Source organism: Squalius cephalus, assembly GCF_949319135.1.
Source record: "Squalius cephalus genome assembly, chromosome: 11".
NCBI classification, from domain to species: domain Eukaryota; kingdom Metazoa; phylum Chordata; class Actinopteri; order Cypriniformes; family Leuciscidae; genus Squalius; species Squalius cephalus.
This window is the reverse complement of record NC_137132.1, coordinates 19,279,482-19,290,228: the sequence shown is the minus strand read 5'-3', so window position 1 is coordinate 19,290,228 and position 10,747 is coordinate 19,279,482. Positions and strand designations below refer to the sequence as shown.

The following is a 10,747-nucleotide window of genomic DNA, read 5'->3' as shown; positions in this document are numbered from 1 at the left end:
ATGGCTTTTCTGAGGTAAATGTTATTTACCTTGTTACCTGACACATTGTTTACTAGCTGATTTATTTGCGGTTGAAACACTGATTGAGCGATTACATGAGACATGATGCATTTCAGAAAGTTGTACTGGTTCTTTCAACATACCCTCTGATGTTAATTCATGTTTATTTTGTACTGTAACTGGTAATAAAGAGGAAGATATAATTGGTTCTCCTGTCAGTCTTAAGGTAAGATGATTTTTATAAGTGAAAACAATGTGCATATCAGTGACAGCGAGTGTCATATTTTGAGTTGGTATTTGGACTATTTTAATTGGTCACTGTCCACGTTTTAATTGGCACATGGGCTCCTTGTTACACAGATCTGGGAACTCTGCTATCACAAAGGAGTTTCATTATCCTGAATGATGTTAACCACCTTTATTTTCTTATCCAACTATGCGGAGAATTAGCTAGGTTGTTTTTGACTGTTTCAGCATTGCACATTAGTGAAACACAAACGGTCAAGTGCATTTGTTGGCTGCAAAGTACACACATCACTAGTGGAGTTCATTTGATCTACTACGCTAACTCATTGTTTAGACTGCCAAGTTTGTGCATTACATAAAGCTGTTAGTGTATTTTAAAGCAATATTAATGTCACTGTGCTTATTACCTGCATCACTTTGTAAATGCCAGAAGAAAGTTAAATAGTTTGTTAAAGAGCAGCTAATGGGATCAAAGTAAACCATCCTTAAGGAAAATAGGTCAAATAAGCTGTCAATCAATACTAGTTATATTTATTTTTAAATAATAAATAAATAATAAAATATAATAAATAATTTGTGAAAAAAGATTTGCTTAACGAGTTATCACTATCACCACACCCCTTACAGCCCAATAAATAAATATATTCTACAGCCAATTATAATATAAATTCTTTTTAATATCATTATTAGGTCATGAGACAATAATGAAATGAGTATTACATTGTATCCAAGTCCAGTAAACACAGAGTATTAAGGAGAAAGTGGAACAGAGCAGCAGAATACCGTTTAAACATTGAATACAGTTCATAATTAAGCCTTGTGTGACAGAGGCACAATGTATATCTCAAAACATGTGCTAATACATCTCCAATCCAACATAACATGATATTTACCTCCCTAGACCCTAAAGTGAGTTTATTTTTACGCCTTAACTGTAAACCTGGTATTACCACATTATAAGAATTCAGTCCTTTCAAATCTACAAAAAGTCCTGAGTAAGTGGCTTATGAGTAACAATGAGTCAGCTGCAACACTCTAATACCATAAACTCCTGGTTTATTGTCTGTCATGAGGCATGAGGCCAAACGAAACCTGAAGCAAATACATCAAGGGTGGAAACGTCTGTTAGAGAAACATGTAAACATGCTGGTGACAAAGATAGTGAGGGTTTTTTTTTTTTAAACACGAGCTGATGTCAGTCAACTTAAGCAAAACATTTATGGAGGCAATTTTAAAATAAAAGTTAATAGACATGGGGTAGAAACATGGGCTGGGAAAAAAAAGATGTTGCTATTAATTAGTGTAAGAAACACCTCTTGATAGAATCTCCTGTGTGCAGATGTTGAGAAAAGAGAGAAACTAGTGAAGAGTATGAAAGCGAGAGAGCAGCCCATCACACTGCAGAGACAGCAACATCTGAAAATACAAAATAATAATAATAATAATAATAATAATACAAATACAAAATTTTTGGTTATTCCTCCACATATAAACAAAGGCAGCGATGTACGCAATTTACACAGTGTAAATAAAATACTTTTTGTTGCTATTTACACTAAGTGAAAATAGCAGTATTTTCAGTAAAAAAACAGTAAGATGCCACTTATACAAATAGTGGCAGATATTATTTGCACCTCAATGTATAATAGTATATTATAAAAAAAAATGATTTAACTTGTCCCTGTCCACAAAAGCCCTCCCCTACCCCTAACTCTACCCGTTAATCACATTATACCCACTATTCTATACCCATTAGGCATTTTATTTCCACTTTTGGAATATTTTCTCAATTTTTATTTAAAATAAACTCCTCTCCGAGCTGATATGTGATGGGAAAAGAAAAAAGTTGGATTTGAACTTGGATTGGTCAAGAGCTAACGTCACCTACCTAACTCCACAACACTGATCCAGTTATCAGTTTCTTTTGTATTTTTGTCTGGCTCAATCAGACAATTGGTGGGCAGAGTTAGTGTGAATAAATAAACATAAACCATCTGCACATCTTTACTTACAGTGACAATAAACAAGCGCCTCATTCGTCTGCGGCAGACATGCCTTTCACTGGTTCGGTCTCTCGCATCTATGGGCAGAAAAAGAAAAAAAGGGAAAAATTTCAGACTTGTCAATATTGGATATTTAATTATGCATGCTTCATTCCATTTTTACTTTTAGACCTTTGCTGTCATCTACCGCTCACTTAAAGTTAATCTTTAAAACATTAATAATTTAATAAGACTGTTAAATGTAATCTTTACCAAACCTCAAAATGAAGTAAATAATAATAATAAATAAATTCTAATATTTGCCATTTATCATAAGGTTCATACAGATACTGTAAAATGAAATGGACTTTCAAGGACTTTAAGCACTACTTTTTTTAGGTTTTCAAGGACTACAATCAGAGATCACTTATCAAACAACATCTTTATTATCTTTCAAATTCTAAAAAAGGTAAATAGACAAAAATAAACTAATAAAACAAAATGGTACAAATAAAGTGCAGCGCATGCAATGACTGGTAACCTTAACCACTGAAAGGATACTACGACAAAAGATATCGCTTTCCTTATTGAAACAGATTATTTTCTCCCATTAATATATGATTGACCTGAAGAATGAATGTTGTATCATATACATGGATATTTATATGAGCAATATCACACTCATAGCCATTCAAAATGGCTCTATATCTATATCAGATGGGTTGTAGCGTTAATTTTGTGTGAAAAGATAAACACTAATTTTACATAATATAGTCTTTTAATAATTCAAGCATTTTTCAATTACCTTTTCATAAAAACATCTCTTTTCAAGGGTTTTCCAGGACTTAAATTTCAAAAAGTCAAATTCAAGTACTTCACGTACTTTAAGCACCTTGTACGAACCCCATATCAATTAGTCTGGACTTGAAAATAATTTTCTGCTTATTGGTCTCAGCCAGAACTTTAATATCAGTGTATCCATAAATTAAATATAGATTAAATATCTCCTCTGACCAAGGTCATTCAGCACTGGATCTTTACTGCATTCAGTGTTTATTTAGTGTTATTTATATACTATTAATATTATGAATTAGCTTTTATCTTTTCACTTTTGTCTCGTGCTTTTGTCATTTTTCTTGTTTTTTTTCTTCTATTTAGCCTTCATTTATTTGTTTTAGTGGTTTTAATACTTAAATGAAATTTTAGAACTTAACGGAAATAAGTTACGTTTTTCATCTGATATTGAAATAAAGGTGAAATAAAATAATTATATATATATATATATATATATATATATATATATATTATTATTATTATTATTTATTTTTTTTAAATGGTTTTAATTAACGATAAGACTGTACTGCATCATATTTGAAAACCTGTGAATGTTATAAATGATTGTTTTACTGTTGAACTCACGTTATCAAGCTCTTTCTGCGTCTCCTCCTCCATGCGGCGGATGTCATCCATGGTCAGATTGATCCACTGGTCTATCCAGCAGAAGAGCTGCCTGTGAAAGTTGGTGAACAGACGCTTCTCTTGCTGAAGTCAAACCAAACAAACATTAAAGTTTCATGAGTCACGGCATTAGCACTAGGCCGACACACAAACATCAAGCCCTCGAATAAAACGAACAAACACTAACTGTTTATCTTTCTAAACTGCACCTCCACGATGGACATTTTGTTGAGTCAAACTGAACACAGCATGAGGTGTTTTAAAGTTTAATACCCTGTGGATGAAACTCTCCACTTTATTCTGCAGGCCAAACCACTTGAACTTGACAGTGACTAGTTTATAGGCACACATATGAGGACAGTCCGTCTTCTGAGGAAGTTCTTTCTGCAACACACAGGAACAAAGTTGATCAACTGCAGAACTCTACAAAAACGCAGGAGCTATATCTAGAAACAATTTAAGAAAGAATACAGACCTTCCAGTCAGGTCCTAATGGCCCTCTACCAGTCTTCTGTGATTTAAATGTGGCTGGATCCTCGTCTGGTTTGTAGTCCTGTGAAGACGTTTAAACCGTCAGCAAGTCTCAAAGTTTGATCATGCATTGAAAGTAAACACTCAGTTTTCCTTACCTTAGTGTCCACCTGAGACCTGTCAGCAATGTCAATGTGTACAACCTCGACCTTCTTCCACTGTTCGGGGTCAAGCTTATGGACCTTCAGAAAACAGAAAGAACAAGGTTAGACCCTTACAGACACTTGTAATTTAAAATGGATTTCCTGCTCATTGTGGTGATGTGGAATTCAGATAATTTTGCGCATTAATCAACATAACGTCGACTGCCTACTCACATTGTCCTGTTCACCGAGGTCTGGCTTGTGCCACGTCTCAATCATGACTAAAAAATTGTCCTTCATGTACTCATTCTATAAAAAAAAAACATTAAAAAAAACATACAACAAATTTGTTATACAGACACACTACTGTTCAAAGTATGGGGTCAGTAAGACTTACTTAAGATAACTTTTATTTAGTAAGAATTGATAAAAAAAAAAAAAAATTCAAATAAATGCTAAAAAATAAAATAAGAAATGTTTCTTGAGCAGCAAATCAGCATATTAGAATGATTTCTGAAGGATCATGTGACACTGAAGACTGAAGTAATGATGCTGAAAATTAAGCTTTGCATCACATTCCATTTTGAAATATATTAAAATAGAAAACAGTTATTTTAAATTGTAAGAATATTTCACAATATTAATGTTTTTTTAAATCAAATAAATGCAGCCTTGGAGCCATTAAAACACATTAAAAAAAAATCTAACCAATCCCAAACCTTTGAAGAGTAGCGTATAGATAAGAATAAAACCTGCTTAATTGCTAATGCTGATTATTAATAGGAAATATTTAATTTAGTTACACACAGGTGTCTCATACACTCACCGTAAGAACTGGAGCAATGAATGAAGTAGGGACCGCAAGAAAAAGAGAAAAAAAACAGTGAATTTCCTCATTCCTATGAGTTCTGCATTTAATAGATCAATCATGCGTTATTGTGTACATTTAGCTCCAGGGCTAAGCTAAGCTGTGTTACTGTGTGCGGTACCTGTGCGGCAGTAAGGATAAGCATTCCAGGCCTTCTCATGGATATTCAGGGCGGATGAAGGGGCCAGTAACCGTACAAAAGTTGGCACTTTACTGCATAAGACAGAGAATCCCAAAGAAAAACTGAGATGCAGACTATAACCAATTTTTCTGCTTGATGGCACTTGAAAATACACCACAGCACTGATTCATTCATATTATGATTATTACCTCTGCAAGCGGTAGATCTTGTGCGTGTACTGTCCTTTCTCTCCATCCTCCTTCTCGTAGGGCTCGTTTTTCAGGACCTCCACCCCATCTCCACCTCCTGTCTCATTCTTACTAGCCTCGGCTACAGAGAACAGCTGACCCACCTGGTACTGTACGTGAGAGAATAATGTCAACTTGACTTGGTCATATGCAAATTATTACAGTATAATGACAAACAAAAACACATTAAAAATGAATGTATTATGTCATGTCATGGCTGCGTACAAAGCTGGGAGAGGATTCAACATCTACATAAATATATAGCCACATACAGGCTGGTGTGCCATAAACAAACGGACACAATTATAGAGGAAGTGTTCAAACCCTATAATCTGATGACAGAAAAGAGGGAAACTGGTGTCTGCTGTTTCTAGCAAATGCAAGTGCACCTCTAGTTAGACAAACAGTAAAAGTGGAAAAATATTTTAGCAGTTTTGATCACTTTGGAAACCAATCCTAACCATTTTATTCTAATTCTGGCTGCAACAGTACACTGATAATTATTTTAATGTTATGACACATAACCGATATATTGTTGATATTAAAAATCCATACTAATTTTTAAACAATACTAATGTTAACAAATATTGTAAAGTGTTACCATAATTTGTGTACATCAATAAGTCATGAAACATGGTGAATTTAAGCATAACATTATAACGCACAGTATGAAGAAATTGACATTTGTTCTAAGATTTGTTAAAGATTACATTTAACAACAGTGTTTTAAAATTAAGTGTTTTGAGTGTTAGATGACGTTAGTGCTGGTCAGAATTATTTGTCCCCTTGGTAATATGATCAAAGATACCTATAAAAAAATAAATCTGCATTATTAATCCTTTTGCTATTTTATTAAATTAAATTAGCAAAAATCTAACCTTTCATTGAAGTAAAAGAATTAAAAAGTGAAAAAAAAAAAAAATCACAATATGAAATGGACAGATGAAACAAAAAAAGAGCTTTTTGGCAGCAAACACTTAAGATGGGTTTGGTGCACACAGGGATAAAAAGTATCCCATGTGTAAAATGAAATACTCTGCTGTATCTTTAATGCTGTGGGCCTAATTTTCTCCCAGAGGTCCTGGACATCTTGTTCAGATACATGGCATCAAGGATTCGATCAAATACCAACAGATAAAAAATCAAAACCTGACGGCCTCTGCTAGAAATCTTATAACGGGCCATGTTCGGATCTTCCAACAGGACAGTGATCCAAAAACAAACATCAAAATGTGTCACTGAGCACAAAACTAAGCATCTGCAATGGCCATCCCAGTCCCTGACCTGAACCCTATAGATGATGAGTGGGCTGAACTGAAGAGAAGAAGCACCAACATGGATCTGGGAATCTGAAGGATCTGGAGAGATTCTGTATGGAGGAATGCTCTCTGATCTCTTGTCAGGTGTTCTCCAAACTCATCAGGCATTATAGGAGAAAACTCAGAGCTGTTATCTTCGAAAAAGGAGGTTGCAAAAAGTATTTAATAAAAGGGGGCACATAACTGTTCCCAACGTGTTTTAGAGAAAAACATTTATTTCATAATGTGATTTTTCCCCCCACTTTCAATTCTTTTACTTCAATAAAAGGTTCTTTTTTTTTAATATCAAAAGGATAAACAATGCAGATTTCTTTTTTACAGCCATCTTTGATCATATTTACCAAGGAGGCAAATAATTCTGACCAGCACTGTATAAATTTAGAGGACATGAGGATGCACAACATTGATGATATTGATAATAAAATAAAAACCTCTCAAACCCCTCAAATATAGGCTGATAACCAAAATAAAGGTACCAGTGTATTGTGCATATAAAACATTCTATGATTAAACCAGTTAAAAAAATAAAATAAAAAAACCCCACACACACTGACATCCACACACGAGTCATGCAGCTCCCAGCAGCCCCTGCTCTCTGACTGCACGTCGAACAAAACCAGCTTCCACAATGTAATATCCTCTATGTGCTTCCCGATTCAGCTGGTTGGGTAATTTAATTCTCCACCAGTCTATATTATGTGGCCTTTTGCGCAGGTGAAGAGAAAGGAATGCAACTACACACGCCAAACCTGTGTCTGTTTTACTGCCGTTTAGACAAGAACAATTGACTTCTTCAACAATGATTTCTTATTCAAACACTACAGATACAGAACGATGGCAGCGAGGCGCTCCGATACCCAGGGTAAAAACACACCAACCTAAATCAACAAATACTACAACAGCGAGGGAAAGAAATGACAAGGATAAACAAATTCAACCTTTGCTTGGTAAGCTGGAGCAGAGATGGTACACTTGATAAAGTCTGATAAGCCTGGTCTCGGGTTACAATTAATTACAGGCTGTCCTTGTCTACTGTATACACTACAGGCATGCAGTTAACTAGGCCACTTTCACACAAACCTCAGACTGTTTCAATTCATCATTCTGAATGTCTAAACTCTTGCCCATCAGAACAAACCGGGTGGAGTCTGGAAAGCCGGAGTCACAGAAAAACTGTCATCATGCCAAAACACATCCATGAGCCTCAACATGGACGTTTCAAATTATGACTAGATTACAATAGATTTTTTCAAATAAACATAAATAACAAAGAAGCACCTGTAACATCTCAAGAAAAAGTAAAAATGACTGCACGTACCTCTTCAACAGAAATGGGCAAGACGACTCGACTGAAAGACAAAACAGAAAGGCAAATAAGTCAGCAAAAATACCATGGTGACCTTTGAACTCTTCCTTCATTTAAATCACTTTTTTTTTGATAAAGTATCCCACAAGCCCAGTTTTACCTTCTGAAGACAATGTCATTAATAACATCTTATAAATAACAGCACTTTAGTTAATAAGAACTGAAGTTGCTTTATTCAGTAACCTGACCTGTCTCTTGTCTCTTTGCAGTCATTAAACAGCCATGATCTGATAATATTGTTTCATAATGAGTTTACCTCATTATTCAAATTAGAATAAGATATTGGCCTATATGGGTGTGATATGTGGCATAAAATTAAAAAGGTAGATGTCTGCATTCTAAACAATTAAAGCGCCAGAGAATTTTATTACATCCAAGCGCAACAAAATACAAGCACATTAACAGTTAAACTCATGAAGAAATGCAGAGTAATCTTTTAAAACCAGGATTACTTCCCACATTCTTCCCCCTGATAATTCTCATGTTTTCCATGACGTGTCGAATTAAAAGTTGTTAATCACCATATTCAGCCACATCTCGAGCATTATAAAAACCAATATGGCTGTAATGACATCATAATAACATCAACGTAGTGACGTCTAATGTAATATTTTCCAGTTCATATAGATCAGGCAGCATTTCAATTTCTTGTTATGTAAATATGACTGTCATAATTTGGTTAGAGGACTAATTCCTGAATATGTACAGTATATGATAGCAGCACAAAGTCTCAAAGTGCACTTTGACGTGTGTAACGTGCACACCGGTGCATTATGACGCGTGACCGGCAGAACGGTAGCATGTGACAATCACACTTAGTACCTGCAGCTTTTAAAGAATTTAGTAACTTCAAAAAAAGTAAAGATTTTTTTCTTTCACTTTGCACAAATAAACTGATGATTGATCTAAACTAATTGGGATTGGCTGGAATATAAACAATATAGACCGAAATAGGATAATAGATCAAACTCTGGACTGTTTGATTTAACTTAATGAACACTCCGAAAAAAAAAACATTCATAATTCATTAGTCAAAATAATATCAATCTACTTCATTTGGCAGCTGCCGGCGAAAGTTCCCAAACACGCGCGCGCCGCAAACTCAAGCTCAGCGCGAGATCAAAACTTCGGCTCAGTTAAATCATACTAAATTACTTACAATTCCTTTATTAACATGTTATCTCCTTCGGTTCCACGTGCCCAACATTCAAATTAGTTTAAAGAGGGTTTAATCTTCGGTTCTTCGGTCCTCCCCGTCGCGTCTTGTTTCAGTTCAAGTTCCTGGATTTCTAATTTCTTTAAATTCATTTCCTGAAAGATGTCGACAGGATCGCCGCGTCGTCACGGCAACCACACCCACTAGAATGAAAACCGGGCCATGGGCGAATCTGATTGGTCAGGAGCCGCACATAAACGCTTGCGACACACCCTGCCTTGATATTTAACTCACACAAACACCACACACACACACACACACACACACAGGAGGTTTATAGAAACTGTGACTGTGTGTCCACATGGATGTCAGGTAGATGTTCTTGTTCCGCTGGTTTTAAATTTAGGACGAGACCTAACAGAAGGGATTTGGGTGTGAAGTTGTTTTTGTATTTAAATCTAAGCCTATCCTGTCTCACACCTGACTTTCCAGTCAGCCTGACGATAGCTAACTAGTCTTTCTCCATTCCACTTTAATGTATGTTCAGCACTTGTACTACAGTACAATCATATTTATCATGAAAATGTTGTTCTCCTCTTCAATATTCTGGCCTTAAAACATTTGATAAAGTATTAAACTCGCAATTTATAAACAATGAAAAAGTCTCTTATGCTCACCAAGCCTGCATTTATTTGGTAAAAAAAAATACAGAAAAAACACTATATTGTGAAATATTAAAATAATAAAAATAAAAATAATACTTTTCAAAGTTAATATACTTTAAAATATAATTTATTCCTGTGATGCAAAGCTGAATTTTCAGCATTATTACTCCAGTCTTCAGTGTCACGTGATCCTTCAGTAATCATTCTAATATTGATACTCAGCTTATATCAATGTTGGAAACACAATGTTGTGCTGCTTAATGTATGTATGTATATATATATATATATATATATATATATTCATAGATGAATAAAATTAAAAAAGAACATAATTTATTCAAACAATATAAATCTTTACTATAAATAAATATATATATATATATATATATATATATATATATATATATATATATATATATATATATAAACCACCAAACAAGTAGTATTCTGTTATATTCCATCCTGTTAGGCATCCCATCCTGTTAATTTTCTGATCAGAGCATATTTCTGAAGTCTAGTATATTGTTTTATAGAAATGCTTATTTAAATTACAATCTTTTTGGGGGAAAAAAAGATAACAGTTCTCCAAAAGGTTGAGCAAACTCTTGACTGATGCCACACTGCCATCTACTGTACAGTTTACTAACATAACCCAAAAATGCACAAACAAATATTTCATATACAAATTAATGTTTTTATTTACT

General features: G+C 34.4%; 2 protein-coding genes across 2 annotated transcripts in view; both read right to left on the bottom strand.

Moving 5' to 3' along the window:
* clip3 (CAP-GLY domain containing linker protein 3) overlaps nt 1-10,747 on the bottom strand; it is a 769,717-nt gene that overhangs the window by 411,557 nt on the left and 347,413 nt on the right. The window lies entirely within an intron of this gene.
* pitpnaa (phosphatidylinositol transfer protein, alpha a) lies at nt 1,476-9,554 on the bottom strand. Its single transcript, XM_079886047.1, has 12 exons — nt 9,382-9,554; nt 8,175-8,205; nt 5,499-5,647; nt 5,290-5,381; nt 5,127-5,134; nt 4,535-4,609; nt 4,316-4,399; nt 4,162-4,239; nt 3,960-4,070; nt 3,648-3,770; nt 2,259-2,326; nt 1,476-1,662 (listed from the first exon to the last, which is right to left on the bottom strand). Exons 1-11 carry the CDS (start codon nt 9,396-9,398, stop codon nt 2,279-2,281), a joined length of 816 nt encoding a protein of 271 aa, XP_079742173.1. The 5' UTR covers nt 9,399-9,554; the 3' UTR covers nt 1,476-1,662; nt 2,259-2,278.

Excerpts from the sequence above, each read along its gene's own strand:
- pitpnaa (XM_079886047.1), bottom strand. Across the intron at positions 5,382-5,498 it reads AAGATCTACCGCTTGCAGAG|TAAAGTGCCAACTTTTGTAC; the intron begins GTAATAATCATA and ends TGTCTTATGCAG. Across the intron at positions 4,240-4,315 it reads GGTCTCAGGTGGACACTAAG|GACTACAAACCAGACGAGGA; the intron begins GTAAGGAAAACT and ends ACGTCTTCACAG.